Source organism: Dipodomys spectabilis, unplaced genomic scaffold, assembly GCF_019054845.1.
Source record: "Dipodomys spectabilis isolate Male_0828 unplaced genomic scaffold, ASM1905484v1 ptg000138l, whole genome shotgun sequence".
NCBI classification, from domain to species: Eukaryota; Metazoa; Chordata; class Mammalia; order Rodentia; family Heteromyidae; genus Dipodomys; species Dipodomys spectabilis.
In genome coordinates, this window is record NW_024870815.1 from 7,565,229 (window position 1) to 7,586,549 (window position 21,321).

A 21,321-nucleotide genomic window follows, 5' to 3' on the forward strand; every position below is an offset into this window, starting at 1 on the left:
GATGAATAATTTTTTTCCAGTCCTAGGGCTTGAATTCAGGGCCTGGGCACTGTCTCTAAGCTTCTTTTGCTCAAGGCTAGCACTCTACCACTTGAAACACAGTACTACTTCTGTTTTTTTCTGTGTATGTGGTACTGAGGAATCAAACCCAGGGTTCATGCATTCTGGCAAGCACTCTACCACTAAGCCATACTCCCAGCACCAGAGATGAATAATTTTTTAATGTAGAGAATTTTGTAAATTAATTAGTATAAATTTGCTCTATTTTCTAATTTCAAAGCACTTAATGGAAATCCCACTTTACTCCTATGGAAGTTTTGAGCTATCTGAAGAAGGGCTTTGGCCTAGCTAGCTCTATCTTGTCCCTTTTGCTACTTTAATCTTTTATTTTCCAAAGTTTTCATACCTACAGTCACCTTGGGACACCCTGAAGGACAAGATAACAAATAAACATCTTGAGAGAAAGTCAGAACTGCTGCTCAGATAGGCAACGCCCTTTGCACAACATGACCTGATGTCTCCCATGTACTGGACAATAATGAACTACTGGAGCATATCTTTGATCAGAGAAACCTAAGTACATACTCTGTGGCCATGGAATCCAGGGAGAATGAGATTACTTGCTAGGTGTCAATGACTCCTACTATCACAAAGTTGTAATCGTCCAATTCTGTGACTGTTGTCTGTCACCCATTACCATACAACATCATTGTGACTGCAATGATTTATAGGTATTTCTTACTCTCTTGCCAAGATTGTCCCTCTGTCTTCCTGTTGGAGCCATGTTCAATTAAGTCTTTTTTCTCTGCTGTTCCCCAATGGGCAACTCTTTAAACTGTCATGTAGGGACTAGTAGTTGAACCTAACTTGGTTGGTACACTTGGATGGGGCTTTTCACCAAAACTCTGGGCTCAACTTTAGAATTATCCTTTTTTGTGTGTACTGGTCCTGGGTCTTGAACTCAGAGCCTGAGTGCTATCCCTGAGCTTTTGTGCTCAAGGTTTGTGCTCTACCACTTAAGTCACAGCTTCACTCCTGGCTTTTTGCTTGTTAATTGGAGATAAAAGAGTCACAGATTTGGAGCTGGGAAGATGGCTCAGTGGTAGATCGCTTGCCTTGCATGCCTGAGGCCGTGGGCTCGATTCCTTAGCATCACATAAGCAAAAAGAAAAAAAGCCGGAAGTGGCGCTGTGGCTCAAGTGGTAGAGTGCTAACTTTGAGCTGAAGAGCTGAGGGACAGAGCCCAGGCCAAGAGTTCAGGCCCCACGACTGGACCGCCCCCACCCCCTGTCCCCAGCCCAAAAAAAAAAAAGAGTCACAGATTTTCCTGCCCTGGCTGGCTCTGAACCATGATCCACAGATCTCAGCCTTCTGAGTAGCTAGGATTACAGATATGAGCCACAGATACCCAGAAAGAATTTTCCATTAGAAAAAAAAATTTAGTTGAGTCATCTTTTAGAAACGCCAATGGGTCTTTGTAATATTAAAACCCAGAGAATGTATTAATTATCATTTAACCAATATGCTATAAAGATAGAAGCTTCTGAACCACAGATCCAGAGTTGGGAGAGAATGATAAAAGCATGACATAAGTAGAAGTGAAAAATGTTGAGAAACCCTTAGTTTAATCCTGTAATTTATAGATGAGGACATAGGATCAATAACATATTTAATGTTACATCCTGGTTTAATAATAGAGAAAAGCAGTTTCAAATTCATTAATTTCATATCTTAGAAGTTGTGAAAATTCATTCATATTATTTATTCTTAGAGTTTTGTGTTTTATGTTATGGTGTTAAGTGTTCTAAGCACTTGAAACCTAATGTCTCCTATATGGTGTCTGCTTTGAGGATGAGTTGGTTTGAAAGGGGTAGCCTAGCTCAAATACATGGATCTATCTTTTGCTGACCAGCTTACTAGTAAAGAGGTTAAACCACATTTTAACCTCTGTAGAAGTAACTGAAAACCAAGCAACAATATTTAAGAGTTTTCATAAAAAAGAAGTGCTATAAAAAAAGCTAGAGCAGTTCCAAGTTTCATTCTTCACTTCTTCATAGATATAGGGAGTTCCTCATCTGTGTCAATTCTAATTACAATAAGGACATGTGTTTAAACAGAGCACATAATTAGATGTTAGCACATGGATCCACAAAAATAACACTTTTCTATACTTAATCTTAGATGTACACACAGCATGGATAACATTCTTATGAAATAATTAACATTTTCACAACGAACGCCTAGGGACAAACTATATGCAATAATTTTACTGCTAGAAGTTGTAAAAAAAATTAACCCACCAGCAGGAGAGGAGACAGATAATTTGAATAGATATTTTAAGATTAAATGATAGGTTTTTTTTTTCTTCTCGAAGAATGTTTTTAAAATTTCCTTCCTGATTTTTTTCATATATTTTTGACAGTACATTTTTCCCTCTTTTTTTCTTTTACTTTGGAAGGTTTGTAAGAGAGATAGTCTAACAGTATTGTAAGGGAGTGTCTTTATAATCATCGCCAAACTGAAATAATTCTTACCTGCCATTAATATAATCTTTTGAGATACTGATTAAGATGTCATTTTCTAAAATTAAAAAAAATTCAAAGCCTTATAAAGGTAAGCAGAATTTCACAGCAAATGGCAATACATCATTTGTGGATTTGTTTCCCATAATACCAGAAACATATATCAATTTAAACCAGACTTTGTGTTGGCACCTGATGAAGACAGCAGAGTGAACAGAGCTGAGGGCTAGTCATTGTCATAGATGCAACCTGGAAGAAAAAGGCACAGATTCAAGTATACAGCTGTATGAAATGCGCATGTTTCTCAGCGTCCTAACTGATTAGAATTGCAAGCAATATATACTCTGGTGTACTTTTTGAAAAAGAAGCTAGATGAAAGCCTATGTATTTAAGTTTCATTGTCTGGTATTCAATTCCAATAACTTTTCTGGACAGCTTTATTCTTCATCAGAATAAGAAATCTAAGATTATTTTATCTGTCACAAATCATATTTTGATAGTCATGCTAAATAAGACTGATTAAATATTAGCAAGTATCCTACATTTAATAGATTAAAGGATAAAGTGATTAGCAAATAGAAGGGCATTGGTGGCTCATGCCTATAATCCTAGTTACTCAGGAGCCTGAGATCTGAGGATCATGGTTTGAATCCAGTATGGGCATGAGATTCTGATCTCCAAGTAATCATTTAAGAGAGCCAGAGTAGAGGTGTGTCTCAAGTGGAGAGTGCCAACATTGAATGAAAATGCCAAGGGAGGGTACCCTGGCCTAGTATTCAAGCCTCAGTATTCAGCATAAAATTTCACCAAACAGTTGTACACTGTTTAAATAAAATAATGCAAGGCTTTTCCTCTTAATTTTCAACTCTGTGAAAATATTTTTTTCCCTTATGATACTAGGTCATTTGCTTTTCCTAACATGTTTAAGTGACTGAAACTCTTATCAGATGGGATGGCTCCAATTAGTCAAACAAGCCCTTATCAGTGTTTGTATAAACAATCAACTCACTGTTACTGCTCTCTGTGCTGGCTGACTTACCATCAGCAATGTCATCATAGATCTCTCCATCACTGTAAAGATGGAAAATAATTTCGATGTTAAAAGATGCCTTCCCAATATTAAAGTCATGTTATACGGAAAGGACAATTATTATTATTATAGAATGTAGACTTCTAAAGAAAGAAATTGTACAGTATGCATTTATAAGTGGAAAGAAATTTCATACTCCTTTCAACCTTTTCTTTCATTGGTTTTGTCTAATCCTGTTTCATTTTTCTAAGAATAAATGAAACATGCTTAAAGAGCATAGACTGCCTCACTCACTCCTCCTTAGACCTTACTTTGGGCAGAACACACAGCTGTGCTCACTAAGAAAACTGTAATGAGCTACCAAATGAATAGTCATGTGCAAAAATCTATCATGAATTTTATATCTATTGATATTAGATCTATGCTTTTACTTGCATTCATGATGAAGGAAATATAATACATTACATTGATATTTTCACATTCTAACTATCCCTTGCAAATACCAATTTTAGAGTCTGTAAATGTTATTTGTAGAACAAGTAGCCAAGATAGAGTTATCCTGGAGACTCTTAACGCCGTATGAATTAAAGACACACTTCCGAATTTCAGAACTGTGAGGTGGCTTCTTCACTTAGGCCAGACTCATTCTTGGTGTCTGTCTGATCTCTGTGCTTTCTCACAGAGCAGCATCAGGCCCTTCAAATGTCTGCCAACTGTGGCAGATGCTGTGAGTTCCCTATGTCTTCTGTTTGGATCCTTTCTTTGAGACTGGGGGAGGATTTGGCTAATATAAATTTGACGCAAATGCAAATGGGACAGATTTTCCTGTCATTCCTTTCATACATGTTTAGACATTCATTCAAGTAGGTGGTGAACCGATAATGACTTAGACAATGTATTGTCTATATTTTTTTCTTAATCTGTAATAATCAGCAAAGAAGAGGTTGTCCTAATTGCTGCACATTCTTTCCATACAATCTGTACCTTCCACAGAACAATGCCTATCCTTGTGATTAATGTTCTAAGGGAAAATAAAGTGCGATTCTTTTCTTTATTGAGTGTTGACTAGTTTTCTGATAGAACTCTTAATACTGACTTGCCATTTTCTGATTGGCATCAGGCTGCGTAAAGATAAATGATACATGAATCTTTGTTGTATTATGATAAATTCCATAAACTTTTGTATTGATAGATTAGGCTTCCTGGAGTAAAATCTTAAAGTGTTTTGGAGGGCTGCATTGACACACTAGTACCAGATTGTGGCAGACTGTGACAATGACTTCTTCATAAGAATAGAGGAATCATTGACTGCTATCTTCTTCTTTTTTCTGTCATGCTTCCAATAAAGACAACATAATAGTCTACTATGCATGGTATATAGATAGGAATAACCTTAGCCAGGAGCTAAACTATAAACTGTTGGTGAGTGATATTAGTTTCTACTGTATAGACATTATTTGGACTGTAATTAATTCATTTCCATCACTAGATTAAACATTAAATAAAATGCAAAACATTAGTGATAAGGTGTGGCTTTGACCAGAATGCCTTCAGTGTTTGATGAGTATACAAAATGATAATCTATATAATCATGGGCCAGAAGAACTTTTTGCTTAATCCAGAGTGGCATTTTATGCAAATCTCAACTGTATAATCAATAATACCATACTAGTGTAACATGGTTTTAATATAGCTATGATGATGTAGTAGTTTGCATTATTTGATTCTATTAGAAAACTTTCAGAAAGACAAGCACAAGATTCTTTTAACCAGAATAGTAATAGGAGGAAAGAGGCTTACTTGTCTACCAGATGACTCCGAAGGACAAAACCATCTATAAAGAAAAATACAAATAAGTTTTATTTACAGATGTAGGTTTGAAAAATCATTATTTCAGTTAATGTTCCAAATAAAATGTAACCACCACTTTTAAAAGTTAAAGTTTAAAAAAATTTCTAGGCTTTTAGATAATTTACTTTCTAAAAGTTACTTATACTAAAATGTCAGGGATTATTATTAAGGGCACTAAAATAATCCTTTATTTGACCTATGTTCTAATTAATAATGTACAGTTTATTTACCTTGATTTCATGAACTAATTCTTAAAAATATATTTTTAGGGTTCTGTAACACCTAATGCATTGTTCCCTCTATCTTCCCTATTCAACAAGTCTAAGGAACTTTTGTTGATGATTTTTGTTTTTTTTCCATTGTGGGGCTTGAACTCTGGGCCTGGGTGCTGTCCCTCAGCTCTTCAGCTCAAGGCGAGTGCTCTATCACTTGAGCCACAGCGCCACTTCCAGCTTTTTCTGCTTATGTGGTGCTGAGGAATGGAACCCAGGGCCTCATGCAAGCACTCTACCACTTAGCCACCTTTCCAGCCCCATGAGCTACCTTCCCAGCCCCAATGATTTCTTTTTTGATGATGCTTTTGCTCTTTTTGTTTCTCTGATACATAGATTTCAGTGATTATGAGTATTGTTTAAGAAATAATAAAATTTAATAAGAAAACAATAAGAAGAATATGAAGAAAAAAGATCAAGGAGATGGGAATGTGGGATGGTACTGTGCTACTGTATTTCAGTTCCCTGATTATGTGATAATTTAGGGCTTATTAGCTTACATTACATTTGAAGGAATACTGGCTTTAAATATAACATTTTTTTCTGTTTAATAGCTTTAAAAGCTTCAAAAACTTCATTCTATTAAAGACATGATTCATGGCAATGTCAAACAAGTGACTTACCATGCTTATTTAAAGTCTCCCCATTATAGTTCCTAGAAATAATGTGTGTTTTTATTTTACTTTTTTGCAATAGGACTATGATCCATTTTTCTTGTGTGGTTCATGTACATTCATTATAGGGGATTTCAAGCCCCCCAAACCAAAATTACCATGGCTCTGTATCATGAAGTAGGTGTGCTGTGTTTAGTTAGCCCTATAATATTTTGACTATGGACACACTAGAAAGTCTCACATATAAAATTATTATTTAGAAGCTTCCAATTCAGAGAGGAGAACACAGTGACCTGAAACAAATGTCTTGAAATATGCAGTAGGGACAGTAAGTTAGGAAAGTAACACCCCCCACCCCATGTGTCAGCTAAAAATTTTCCCCCAGTGTTTGCTTACCACAGTGCAGATGCGACTCAGGACTAATGAGTGACTCACCTTTTAGAAGGATATTGTGAATATAAAGTTGCCAAGAAAGCAGAATATCTTGGGAAAGTCATAAATTAACTTTATTTTCAGCTTTTTTATATTAAATAAAAAATAATGATGTACAACCTCCTCATCATTTCACTTGTGTTCAGAAACAAAATAAAGTTACTCAATTTGATTTCATTAAGCTTAAAAACCATAAAATCCTATTTATAAGATGATTTCTTTGTTGCTTTGTATGTCCCTTCCCCACGGTATAACCCTTGTTCTCACTGTATTTGATGTTGGTATACTTTGTAGAAAGGAAGGGAAAAAGCAAATTGATTAAATAGGGATACAGGTGGACCCATTGCAACAATGAGATGTACAAGACGTTATGTCGAAAAATGAACTTTACAACTTTGGTGGGGGTGGGGGTGGAGTTGGGGTGGGGGGTTGGAGGGTGGAGGGGTGAGGGGATGGAAAGGGATGGAAGGGGAAACAAAGGAGGAGGCAACAATGCTTGATAAGAAATGTACTCATTACCTTGCCCATGTAATTGAAACCCCTCTGTACAGTATTTTCACAATTAAAAAAATGATATATACTTAAAAAAAACAAAATCACATCATATATATTTACCCAGGTATTAATTTGAAGAGAAAATACTAACACAATAGAAAGAAACAACATGTGGTATATCATATTTAATATAAATTATGATTTGGGGTTTATGAAAATATTCTCTCTATAGTCTTTAGCTTTTGGTGTTTAATATGAGTGACTTTAGAAATGTTTTAATTGGGGCTGGGAAGGTGACTCAGTGGTAGAGTGCTTGCCTTGCATGCATGAGGCCCTGGGTTCGAGTCCTCAGCACCACATAAACAGAAAAAGCCGGAAGTGGCGCTATGGCTCAATGGGTAGAGTCCTAGCCTTGAGCTGAAGAGCTGAGGGACAGTGCCCAGGCCCAGAGTTTAGGCCCCATGACCGACAAAAAAAAAAAGAAAAGAAATGTTTTAACTTTCATTGAGACAGGCTCACATTATTTAGGTCAGGCTTGCCTTACTAGGCTACCCTGACTCAAATTGCTGAGTGCTGGAATTAATGACATGTATCACCGCATATGACTAGTGGAGCTTCTCTTCCCTTTTTTACTCCTCCCTCAGTCCCTCTCCTCCAGTTTCCTTCCCTTCTTCCTTCCCTGTCCCCTCCTCTTCCCTCCAAGCCTCCCCCTCTCTCGCTCCTTCTCTTTTTTCTCTTTCTCTTTTGTGGTGGAGCTAGGGCATGAAATCAGGGCCTGGGCATTGTCCCTTAGGTTTTTCATAGACTTCCCTGCTTGGGCTGGCTTTGAACCTTATCCGCAGGGATCTCAGCCTCCTAAGTGGCTAGGATTATAGGTCTTAGCCATCACCACCAGATCTGAGTCTCAAATCTTAATATACACTGCTCCTGGCTTTTTTCTTCTGTACCCACATTCCATGTTTTCTTTGAAAAGCCAAACCACACCTCCTCTATCTTAACTTTGTATTAATTTTCCCCCATGCTGGAGTCACTGTGCATTATTCTTGAAGCCATTTTAGTTTCTGTCCCTGAGTCACCTTCCTCCCATTAAAATTAAATTCAGAGCTCAAGTTTATATGGCAACCATGTTGGTTATCTAATTTCAAATATAGGAGAACATAATTTTAGATTACTCATTCCTCAGTTTTAAAAGAGCTTCCTTTTAAAATTCAACAAGGCAATTTCCATTCGTCAATTCTCATAGCTGATAAAGCTGAAGGGGACGGGGATTATCTTGTGTTTATTTAGAACAATATGTTGCATCAAGAACATCCAAAGAGGAAATGAAAACAAATGGTCATGCAAGGTAAGTAAACTATAAATTCTAGGTGTGATATATGTCATAAGATTTTCAAAATCAGGGCAGAGCAAGTACCACTCACTGCTTGGACAGACTTGTTCTTATGTGTACACGTAAACAAGTGAAGGAAGAAGTACTGGTCACAAAAGCCACCTCCTCACCAGAGCTCATGATTTACCCATTCCAAGACATACTCGCTAACTTCAATTTCAATACACACACTAGGATTTTCAGATGCTGGTGAATTCTAAAACACTATTTTATGAATATTTGCATTTGACACCCATTATATAACTAGCAGTTGGTAAATGAAAAGACAAAAATAAAACCTACTGACTTCAGTAGAACAAAAATCTCATTAAAAATATTTCCTATAATAAACCACAGAGCAAAATCAGCAAAACAAGGTGATTACTAGAGTTTGTTTGGATAGTAAATTCTGGGATGCCATGAATATAGAGCATGAAGAGTAACTTACATTTCCCTTCTTCATTCCTGCAGAGAACTTTTATATCATCTGTGCTTTGTATAACTTCAAGGGATTCCCCAGGTTTTATCTGTAGATCCTTCGCTCCCCATTTTTTAGAAGTTAAGGAGGGCACAACTTTGGTTGAATATAGAACTCTAATTTCACCATCATACTGGAAAAACAAATACATTAAAATGATTGATGTGTACTATTATAGTAACTCATTTACTGACAAATATATTAAGATCTTTACTAAATAAATAGTTCAGTGTTTTCAAATGGTAATATGAGAACATTGAAGAAAATTGGAAAAAATCAGGGGAAGTAGTTTATCTTAACCTTACCAACTTTGAATATCAAATGGGGTTGAGAGGGATGGGGGAAAATGATGAAAGAGGTGAAACTGATCATGATGGTATTATATTCACAATCAGCCTGGTTGAATGGCAACTCTCCCGTACAATTACTTAAAGCTACTGAACATAAATTAAAATAGTAAAAATACTTTTAGATTATCATTTTGTCAAAGTTCCGAGACATCTATAGTTAGATGATTGCAACATAATTTCCATCAATAAATTAAAATCTAAAGTAAGTTTTGAGGGAAATAAAGGAACTGTGATAGATAATTGTAGCATGTATTTTGATATTTAAAGTTAATTGAATTCTTTTATTAGTGCTTATAACATTGAATATACTGGGTACTAGTGGCTCACACCTGTAATTCTAGCTAAGGAGGCTGAGATCTGAGGATCAGGGTTCAAATCTAGCCTGGGCAGGAACATCTGTGAGACTCTCTCTCTCCAATATTCTCTCCAATTAACCATTAGAAAATTGGAAGTAAAGCTATAGTTGAAAGTGGTAGGCTAGCCTTGCGAAAGAGCTCAGCAACAGCAACCAGGCCCTAAGTTCAAGTCCTACGACCCACAAACAAAAACAAAAACAAAAAACAAAAATTGAATATGATATACCTTAAATTTTTTCCGGAGGTCTTTTTCTTCCTTTTCCTGCTTTTTTAGCTTCTTAAGGTCCTTTTCTTCAGTCTTGGGCTTTCCAGTGTTGATTGCTTGACTTGGGTAGCACATAAAAACATAAACAAAATTTTGTAGAGATTTAACTAAATATTCAGGTCTTGCTCAACATTATTTTAATTATTCTTAGAAACCCAGTACCATTCATTATAATAAATAATGACCCTTCATAATATGGAAAGGATTTAAAAGATAATACTAATTATGAGTCACAATGGAAGTAAGAGATTCTCTTAATGAATCCTATAAAATATCTGTGCAGTACACAGTGGTTTTGTGATTTAATCTATACTTAAACTTCCTATATATTCAAACTTTCCTAAAGGAGTAAATCCAAAATTAATTGGCTAATGCCAATTAATGCTGGGAGAACTTTTGGGCATTTACCCAAATGATCACAAACAAGGCCATTCTGAAGCTACCAGTACAACTATTTTTATTGCAGCATTATTTACTATACTAAGATATGGAACTAACCAGATGCCCCTCAGTAGATGAATGGATCAAGAAAATGTGATAGATATATATAATATATCTATATCTATATCTATCTATATATCTACTATAGATATAGATATGGAATTCTATGCCTCCATCAGAAATAATGACACTGCCTCATTTGTTAGGAAATGGAAAGACTTGGAAAAAATTATATTAAGTGAAGTAAGCCAGGTCCAAAGAAACATAGGTCCCATGGTTTCCCTTATTTGCAATAACTAGTATATGTCTAGAAAAGGTCAAAAGCTATTTGTATATGACCATATAAGATGATGCTAAGAAAAATGAACCCCAAGATAGGGACACAAGAGGTTTTATCTTTGTTGCTGTTGTTTTTAATGTACTTATAATGTACTGTGTGATTTTTTTGTTTCTCTTGTATGTTCTTCCCCCATGGTATAATCCCTATTTTGACTGTATTTGATTCCAGTGTCCTGCATCTTGTATATACATTTTTCTAATTTGGGGAGGGGAAGGGAAATAACAAAATGTTAAAATAAGGATACAGGTTGATCCATTGTAACAATGAGATATACAAGATACTATGTTGAAAACGAACTTTACAGCTTAGGGGGTGGGAGTGGGGGGAGGGAGAAGCTGGGGAGGTGAGGAGGGAAGAGATGGTAGGGGAAAAACAAAGGAGGGGTAACTATGCTCGGTAAGAAATGTACTCATAACCTTACTCATGTAACTGTAACCCCTTTATACAGTATCTTTGCAACTATAAATGTGTGTGTGTGTGTGTGTGTGTGTGTGTGTGTATACATATATATATATATATAAAAGAATATTAGGGAAGTGGCGCTGAGGCTCAAGTGGTAGAGCACTCGCCTTGAGCTGAAGAGCTGAGGGACAGCGCCCAGGCCCAGAGTTCAAGCCCCACGACTGACAAAAAAAAAAAAAAATTAGGAGGGGATAAAAAAGAAAATGCTGGGAGACGTAGTTCAAATAGAATGGTACATATTAAGTGATTTATGTAACTGTAACCCCTCTCTATATCAATGTACAATACAAATAAAAATAAATTAAAAATTGATTTTAAGGCTTCTAAACCATATTGGTGGTTAACATTTTCATATCTATTTAAAGTAGATCCAGCAAGGTAAAGATTGTAGCTTGATGGTAGAGTGCTTGTCTCATTTGTATAGAGCACTGGGTTTGGCTCCTAGAAACAGAATAAATAAACAGACAACTAAGCAAGTAAATACACTAAATGGAGTCAGAGTAAGAGGAAAGAATTGTTGGTTAATAAAAAAAACAAACAAACTTAGGAGCAGGGCATTGACGGCTCACACCTCTAATCCTAGCTATTCAGGAGGCTGAGATCTGAGGATCCAGGTTTAAAGCCAGCCTGGGCAGAAAGTCCATGAGACTCTTATCTCCAATAAACCATCTGAAAACCAGAAGTGGTGCTGTGGCTCAAGTGGTAGAGCGCTGGCCTTGAGCTGAAGAGCTGAGGGACAGCCCAGAGTTCAGGTCCCACGACTGACAAAAACAAAACAAAACAAACAAACAAACAAAAAAACCTAGGTAAAATTAAGATCTTAAATACTGCATACGAGATATTTCTTCAAGAATATAGCTAATGCTCATTCTTATCTTAATTGCTTTATTAAATTATCCACTTGAATGTGTGTATGAGAAAGCTACATTCTTTTTCTTAAAATTTTTATTTATTTTTTATTGTGAAAATACTGTACAGAGGGTTTACAATTACATGGGCAAGATAATGAGTACATTTCTTATCAAGCATTGTAGCCTCCTCCTTTGTTTCCCCTTCCCATCCCTTCCCATCCCCCCCACCTCCCTACCCAATCCTCCCCCCCCCCCCACACACCAAAGTTGTAAAGTTCATTTTCCACATAACGACTTGTACTTCTCTTTGCTGCAACGGGTCCACCTGTATCCTTATTTAAACAACTTGTTTTCCCTTTCCCCTCCACAAATTATACTGACATCAAATACAGTGAAAGCAGGGGTTATACTGTGGGGGAGGGACATACAAAACAACAAAGAAATTATCTTATAAATGCGTTAGAAACAATCGCATGAAAGAAGAAAAAAACATTTGAATACATATCGTAGGGTTCATTTCCCTAACATCACCTTATCTGACCTTTTCTGCTTAAGGGAAACCATGGGACCTATGTTTCTTTGGGCTTGGCTTACTTCACTTAATATAATTTTTTCCAAGCCTTTCCATTTCCTAACAAATGAGGCAATGTCATTCTTTCTGATGGAGGCATAGAATTCCATTGTGTATATATACCACATTTTCTTGATCCATTCATCTACTGAGGGGCATCTGGGTTGGTTCCATATCTTAGCTATAGTAAATAATGCTGCAATAAACATAGTTGTGCTGGTAGCTTTAGTGTGGTCTTGTTTGTAAACATTTGAGAAAACGCCCAAAAGTGGGATTGCTGGGTCATAGGGGAGTCTTTTGAGGAACCTCCATACTACTTTCCAAAGTGGTTGTACAAGTTTACACTCCCACCAACAATGAAGTAAAGTTCCCTTCTGTCCACATCCCCTCCAGCATCTGTTGTTATTAGAGTTCTTGATTTTTGCCATTCTAACTGGGGTGAGGTGGTATCTTAATGTTGTTTTGATTTGCATTTCTCTTATGGCTAGGGAGGTTGAGCATTTCTTCATGTGTCTATTGGCAGCTACATTCTTTTTTAAAATTATATTTTTATTACCTTTAAGTAGTTGTACAAAGGAGTTGCCATTCAACAAACCAGTTTCTAAATACAATGCATCTTGATTAATATCATCCCAAGAAAAATATATTCTAAGTGCTTTACTCAATTAACGGATTTAAAATTTGAAAAATGATGCCTCAGTCTAGACACTGACTGCATCTCACCATGTCAAATGGACTATAAATGATCGCAACAGAAATGAACAAGCCAAGTTAGTACTTCTGCAGCCTGTTTCACCAAGGGTCATCTGAGAAAGAGCTTTTTCAAATATAATGCCCTTGCCTAGTTCCTAGAAATTCTAGTTTAATTACGATTAGTTGATTTTAAATTCTAGATTGAACATTTTCAGTGCATACATACATATTTAAGAATCTTTCCAAGCTGGGCACTGGCGGCATATGCTTATAATCCTAGTTCCTCATGAGGATGAGATCTGAGAATCAAAGTTTGAAACCAATCCAGGAAGAAATATCCAAGATACTCTATATTCAATTAGCTACAAAGAGCCTGAAAATCTAGCTATAACTCAAGTGGTAGAACCCCAGTTTTAGGCAAAAAAGCTGAGGGACAGTGCCTAGGTCTTGAGTTCAAGCCTCAGTACCGGCACACACAGACAAAATTAAATTTTCTCTATTGTCACTAATTTATAACTAGAGTTGATATCTATTCCCTAGGGTTAGGGATGGATGTCAGAGAAAGGCTGTGAATCCATGGAGAAGGGGTTTTAACAAACAAACAAATTAGAATATACAAACTAAAACACTTGTGAATAGGATACAAGTTAAATAGTGATTTTTAAGAAGATTATCTAAGATGAAGCTTTATTTGTGGTTTATTTAACATGTGCAATATGACATTTTTGATCCTCACTATTCACTTTGCTCACTGTGAAAAGAATGAGCACACTGCCTTTTCCCAGGTTCTGATTCTGCTCTCAGGACCTCCTGCCCTAGAGGGTTCTGGGACTTGGGCAATTGCTAACTCAGATTAGCTCTTTGAGACTAGCAGATGATATATGAATGTTAAAAATGCTCCACAAGCTATCTGTGAAAATAACTTATTGAAAGTGATAGAATACACTGATAATAAACAAATGGTTTCTATCAGATCCAGTTCAATCAGTTGGAATTTGTTTTGCTAGGAGAAAAGGTCCTGTGAGTGAGGGGGTTCTGGTAGAGCTGGTTTAGAGGATGTGGTAGTATTTCTACAATAATGTAAATCAGAAAAAGGCATCAGAAACTATCAGAGATAAGAACAGCTTCCTGATGGTGAGGAATATTAAAATGGGAAGGTGTTACTGAACAGTCTATTTTTCTCTCTTGAAGACCTGAAATGGGGGCGGGGGACGGGAATCTCTTTCCAATTTTTTTGTTTTGTCTGTAGAAATTGACCTTCATATATGAATGACTGTGGAGTTTGTCCTCAGGTTCTTTCCTGGTGAAACTGTGTGGATAGCTCAGTAAAAATAAATACTTGGAGTTCTCTCAGGCATTCCTTATTTCCCTTCATCACCCCACCCCACTCCCTAACCCTCTCCTGCATTCTTTTTTTTTTTTTTTGGTCGGTTGTGGGGCCTGAACTCTGGGCCTGGGCACTGCTCCTCAGCTGAAGGCTCAAGGCTAGTGCTCCACCACATGAGCCACAGCACCACTTCCGGCTTTTTCTGCTTATGTGGTGCTAAAGAATCGAACCCAGGGCCTCATGCATGCAAGGCAAGCACTCTACCACTGAGCCACCTTCCCAGCCCCTCTCCTGCATTCTTAAAGTATAGCTCAGAAGGCTCTACTGCCTGTGTCCCTTTGTGTTACCTTTGTCCTATAACAGTTAAATACACCATAATTTTTTATTCTTTTCTTTTTTCAAGTTACAGGAGTGTTCCTACTTTTATACACAGTATATAGCAACCACCTCATGTATTTATTGGAATATGAGAAAACATCCTACGATATTATGTTCCACCTGAAAGACTTTTCAATACTGTTTTATTAACCAATGTTAACAAATTTTAAGCGAGAATTAAGTTGAAATGTCAGGTCAGCTGAAGAAAGTTACTGTCAACTTAGAAAATTTGAATGAAATTGATGAGAATCTGATACTTTTGTGAGAAAAATTACACTGTAAATTCCTTTAAAACCACAAAAAGGTGGAGATGGAGCTGTGGCTCAAGTGGTAGAGTGCCAGCTTTCAGTGGAAAAGCTAAGGGACAGCGTCTAGGTCCTGAGTTCAAGCTCCCATATCAGCATTAAAAACAACAACAAAAACCATGAAAACAAACTCCAAATCCTTCCTTCTTCCACAAAGAAAACCAATGTAGTAGAGATTGAGGTGCTTTGAACAGGAAGATGAGGGCTGAGATATAAAAGAAGTATACTGAAGACAGAAATTGCTTGAGGAAAAGGATAAGAATAAAAAGGGGAGATGATTCACTGAGATCTTTTGTGACCAGATTATCATATATAGTTTGCCAATGAGTGAGTAAACTAATGAATGCAGACAATAGTGAATCCCTAGCAGGGGTTACTCAGGGAACAAGGATCAGTACTAGAAAACCAAGGGAAGGGGACTGAGGCGAGCAGGAAGAAGGGTTGTGGTAGAGAGGAGATTTAGGACAATTGGCTCATACATGTAGCAGAAAAGTTAGAGCTGGGTTCACAAAGAGTCACATTTGGCCAAGTGAGGTCGTTCATGTCTGCTATCAGGAGGTAAAGATCAGAAGGATAGTAGTTCAGGTGAGCCCAGGTAAAACAAACAAACAAGTAAACAAAGATTTCATCTTAAGCTGGGAGTGGTGGTATGTATCTATCAACTAAGGTATGCAGGAGTTATAAATAGGAAGACCACTGGCCAGGCAGAAACATGAGACCCTATCCAAATAAAGAATGAAAGACTGGGAAGGCATGGTGGGAAAGTATTTGCTGAGTAAGCACCCAACAGTACTGTCAACAACAACAGCAGCAGCAACAAAAGCCTCTGGAAAAAAAGAAAGTCAAAAGAAAAATAATATTAGAAGGAAGAAAGAACAAAATGGTTGCATACATAGACAAGTGTCCCATAAGGTTGTTATGTTGGTTGCAATTTCCTGTATAATCTCATGTTAATACTTCATTGTAATGAAAGCATTTTAATTACCATATCTCTGCTGGTGGAGGAGGAAAATCAGAGGCATCCACGTCATCATAAACTTCTTCTCCAATGTCTAGCAAAAGATAAAATATCAAAGCTTGAGATACAGTCAATTTAATTAATTAATTAATTTTTTATTTTTTGTTGGTCATGGGGCCTGAACTCTGGGCCTGGGCAATGTCCCTCAGCTCTTTAGCTACCACTCAGCCACCTTCCCAGGCCCTAATTTTTTTTTTTTTTTTTTTTGAGACAGCATTTCTTCTATGTAGTTTGGTATTGTCACAAACTCACTATAAACCCAGACTGGCCTTGAACTCACGATCCTCCTTTCCCTGACTCCCGAGTGCTGGGATTATGTATAGTATAACCAGATTAAATTTTTTTCCTTTTTTCTTTTTATTGTGAAATACTGTACAGAGGGGTTACAATTACATGGGCAAGATAATGAGTACATTTCTTTCCCTTGGGTCAGGTCGTGGGGCCTGAACTCTGGGCCTAGGTGCTGTCCCTCAGCTCTTCGGCTCAAGGCTAGCGCTCTACCACTTGAGCCACAGCACCACTTCCAGCTTTTTTTTTTTTTTTGCTTATGTGGTGCTGAGGAATTGAACCCAGGGCTTCATGCATGCAAGGCAAGTGCTCTACCTCTGAGCCATCTTCCCAGCCCAATGAGTACATTTCTTATCAAGCATTGTAGCCTCCTCCTTTGCTCCTTTGTTTCCCCATCCCATCCCTTCCCATCCTCCCCTTCCTCACCCCCCTCCACCCAATACTCCTCCCCCCCACCAAAGTTGTACAGTTCGTTTTCGACATAACGACTTGTACATCTCATTGTTGCAATGAGTCCACCTGTATCTCTATTTAAACGATTTGTTTTTTCCCAATTTTGATGTGAACAGTCACTGATGTTTTTAATACAAAGCTGCCTCTTGGACAGTAAGGAAGATTTCCTGGAATCTACATACATTTCTCTGAGAACCATGGTTTCTCACAGGGAGAGGTTTTCATTTCTAGGTATGTTCAATTTCTCTCAAAACCAAAAAAATCAAATCATGGCCATGATTATAACAATCAATATCTAGAAGAAAAAAACAAATCATGGAGCATGACTGATGATATGAACATGCACAGGGGTGAGGAATGGATAGGATGGATGGATGAATTGGTGGTGGCAGCATTAGTAAATTGTAGATAAAGTGTCTGAAGACAGAAACTGCTTGAAGAAAAGGATAAGAATAAAAAGGGGAGATGATTCACTGAGATCCTCAGATAGTATTGACCTTACCAGTGGAAAGTGGAGATTGAAGTTCAAATTCATTTGGGGTTTGGAATATTGTGATAACATATACCATCCTGTTTATCTATCTATATCTTCCTCTTTCTTTCTTTTTCTCCTTCCTTCCTTCCTTCCTTTCTTTTTCTTTCTTTCTCCCTCTCTCTCTCTTTCTTCCTTCCTTCCTTTCCTTCTTCCCTTCCTTTGTTCTTTTTTCCTTTCCCTCCCTCTATCCCTTCCTTCCTATATTCTGTTTTACTTGTTGATCTCTTTCTCACTGATTTTAATATTACCGTGATATTAAGACTACATTGCTTTCAAACTCCCTCCCTTCCTTCATCCCTTTATCTCTACATTCTTTTTTGTCATTCTGCTCCTCATTAATTTTAATATTACAGGGATATTAAGACTGTATCACTTTCAGACCAAAAGATTATTTCTACAGATATTTCAGAGACCAGTAGGTGATGAGATACAGTTTTGGCAGAAAACCCACTCAATGATCTTTTCAGTGTGTAGATATGTTTCTTTCTTCTAGACTTCTTATAAAGTTAGGAAGAATGTTCCCTCTCTATGCTCAATATGCTCCACAACAAACTAAGTTGAACAATAAGTTTTAAAAAATTGCAAAAAATTTAGGAACGATTATCAGAAAATTTAAATGCTCTCTAGTGTACAACGAATCACTGTATTTCTCTTTCTGTGAATAAATTCCTTAATTTCACAAGTTTTAACTTTTCTGAGCTATATGAAAAATTTGTAATATTTCAAAAGGGTAAAAATTGCCATTTCATTCAAATACACTTGAAACACATTTGAGAACAACAGAAACAACAAACCACAAAACCCACATTAAAAAAATGAATTGAGTACATTTGTTCTACTTCTTGACTGCTCTTTGCAGCATCAGTTTGTATTGATTATGTGTTATATTGATTATGATGCAAGCATACCATCAGGCATAGATCAACTTAAGTTAGTAGGTCCTTACATTTTTTTTTTCAAACTCATAAATGCAAACCAAGTTCTGATGTCAGTTAATGACTGAAAGAATAGATGACCTCGGTGTTTACTTGATCTTTTAGTATATTTATAAATACGAAAAAATAAGCTCTTTGAAAGCCCTTGAATATTCTTGGCTGACAAATATTTTAGTTTGTTCAGATTAAAGTTAAAAATAGTCTTTGGAAGATCTGTCTCAGCAGAGGTGAAAAGGAAGCTGCCTGAAACTATACAAAGAAAAAAAAAGCATTGCTATATTAAACATCTCCAAGTACAATCTGAACTAGATTTGTGAAAAATGAATGAGTTTGGGTGGGAGCCATGGTGGGTGTTGATGTTCTTCATTTGCCACATATCCATAATACCATAATAGTTGCTGGAAGAACACTTTTAAAGCCATATGTCTTTAAAAAGTTTTCTCATTCTGCTTTATTATGAGCAATGGTGGCCATCCATGGTGAAGCGACTTGCCTAAAGTAGCATTGTTTTTTGAATCAAGCCAGGTTCTGGTGGATCTGAGGATTGTGATTCAAAGCCAGCCTGGGCAGGAAACTCTGGGAGACTATTATCTTCAATAAACTGGAAATGGTGCTATAGCTCAAAGTGGTAAAGCACTAGCCCTGGGCAAAAAAAGCTCAGGGACAGTGCCCTGGCCCAGAGTTCAAGCCCCATGGCCAGTTTTTTTTTTTTTTAAAGACATATTTCAACCATGTCCAGTGCTTCCTACTATCCTACCTTCAAGAAGTAAAGATGTAAGATATACAATCTGTTTTTTAAAATTACTTACTCGGGCTGGGAAGGTGGCCTAGTGGTAGAGTGCTTGCCTAGCATGCATGAAGCCCTGGGTTTGATTCCTTAGTACCATATACACAGAAAAAGCTGGAAATGGTGCTGGGGCTCAAGTGGTAGAGCGCTAACCTTGAGCAAAAGAAGCTTAGGCACTGAGTTCAAGCCTCAGGCCTGGAAAAAAATAAATAAAAGAAATTACTTACCCAGTTGTTTAGGAGGAGATGGGAAACTAGAAAGAAAATGAGAATAAAATTATAATCAGAGTAATATAAACCTGAAAATGAATTCCTTTATGTAGGCTAGGTATAAATGGGCAATAGCCCAGAGGCATAAAGTGGTGGTTAATTATCTATTGATCAGCATTCCTTTCTTATCCTCCACTTTCCACTCAGTTAGTTTCTTTCCATCAGTTTGGTATTGGGCAGACTATTTCTTGAATCCCAATGCTGACTCCCCCAAATATCAAGAGTCAAGAAATTACTCAGTTGGTTTATTTTTCTCACAGCCATTAAGCCAATGTTTTTCAGATCTGTTCTGAAGTTTGGGAATCTTCTCACAGCAGAGTAAATTAAATGGATTCTTTATTTTGGAGTTCTTGTACCATATACAGGTCTGGCTGGAAACTGCTCATTTGTACTGAAAGAGGTCATAGGAATATGACCAAGTTTTTCCATATGCACATAGTTACCCTGAACAAGGAAAATGGAGAATAGGAAAGGAATAACCACCTAGGGTGAAAGCTTATGGACAGAGTCATATGAAACTAGGATTAAGTGGAATTTAGTTGCCACAGAAAAAGACCATTGTATTTGTTACTTCCTGAGTTATGACTGCTAACTATACACACATACAGAAACACAAAACACACCTCTGAACACAGGACAAGAATGACGGGTTAAAGTAGAGTTTGAAGGATCATTAATCCAAGTGACTCAAAACCAGAATTAGATGGTGTGAAACTGAAGCAGAAAAGAACAACCTTCTTTCCAAGTCAAGATTATGTGTTATATGTGATGTTCAAGAAGACCTGGTGTGGTGTTTCCTTAAAATTTCCAGTATATCATTTACTGACTGCTATTTACAAAAGGGTTAGAAATGAGGAATGCTATTTGAAATGAAAAACTTACAAAAACCCTTTTTTAAAATGTGGTGACATTAAGTACACATAAAAGAGAAAGTTTTGAGTTTTTTTGTCATGAAACATGATTCAGATCTTTTCAACTCATATGAAAGGAATTTGTGCCAGAGGGTAAATTCGAGGGGGGGGGGTGTAGGGGAAAGAATGGAAAAAGAAAGTTCAATCTCAGTTTTTATTTAGACAAATGAGATACTGAGAATAATTTTAGCATAGGGGAAGTGTAATTCGAATGGAATTAATGTATCATTATAATGGAACAGTTAGAAAAACTGTAGGTACTATGTTCCAGGAAAATGAAAACTCTTGTCCTACATTTCTAGTGGGGTGTTTTGTTTTTGTAAGCAAATCTGTGGTTTAAAGCATACTCACAGTAAAATACTATGCAGTTGCATATAGTACTGGAATTAAAACTGTAACATTTAGATGTGATATTGAAGTTAAGAAAGTCCTACTCAAGGGGCAGTGTTTGTGAATGAATGTGTGTCTGAATGTATGAGAAACAGTAAGCCTATGTATACATGGGTGTTTTCACACAAGTTCATGGGAAAAGAAAAAAATATTGAAACACATGATGCTTCTTAAATAATTGGGGTCCTTTATGCAACGAATGCATGGGTTTAAAATCAATCTAAGATGATTAATAGAAAAAGAACATTAAGATGGTCTCAGCCTACTAGGATTTGATTATTGGTTATAAAATATTAGTAGTATTAAATTAAATTAATGTTAGTAGAGCTATTG

General features: G+C 36.7%; 1 protein-coding gene across 3 annotated transcripts in view; it reads right to left on the reverse strand.

Annotated features, from left to right (window-relative positions):
* Nucleotides 1–1,604: 1,604 nt before the first annotated feature.
* The window catches only part of Fyb1 (FYN binding protein 1), a 126,772-nt gene continuing 107,055 nt past the window's right edge, over nt 1,605–21,321 (reverse strand). For all 3 annotated transcript variants that reach the window (XM_042690558.1, XM_042690559.1, XM_042690557.1), the window contains 7 exons: nt 19,646–19,671; nt 16,388–16,454; nt 9,996–10,095; nt 9,034–9,196; nt 5,353–5,386; nt 3,562–3,593; nt 1,605–2,771 (listed from right to left, as the gene is read on the reverse strand). In XM_042690558.1, the coding sequence (XP_042546492.1) occupies nt 2,749–2,771; nt 3,562–3,593; nt 5,353–5,386; nt 9,034–9,196; nt 9,996–10,095; nt 16,388–16,454; nt 19,646–19,671 (445 nt within the window). In that variant the 3' untranslated portion in view covers nt 1,605–2,748. The remainder of the gene's footprint in view (nt 2,772–3,561; nt 3,594–5,352; nt 5,387–9,033; nt 9,197–9,995; nt 10,096–16,387; nt 16,455–19,645; nt 19,672–21,321) is intronic.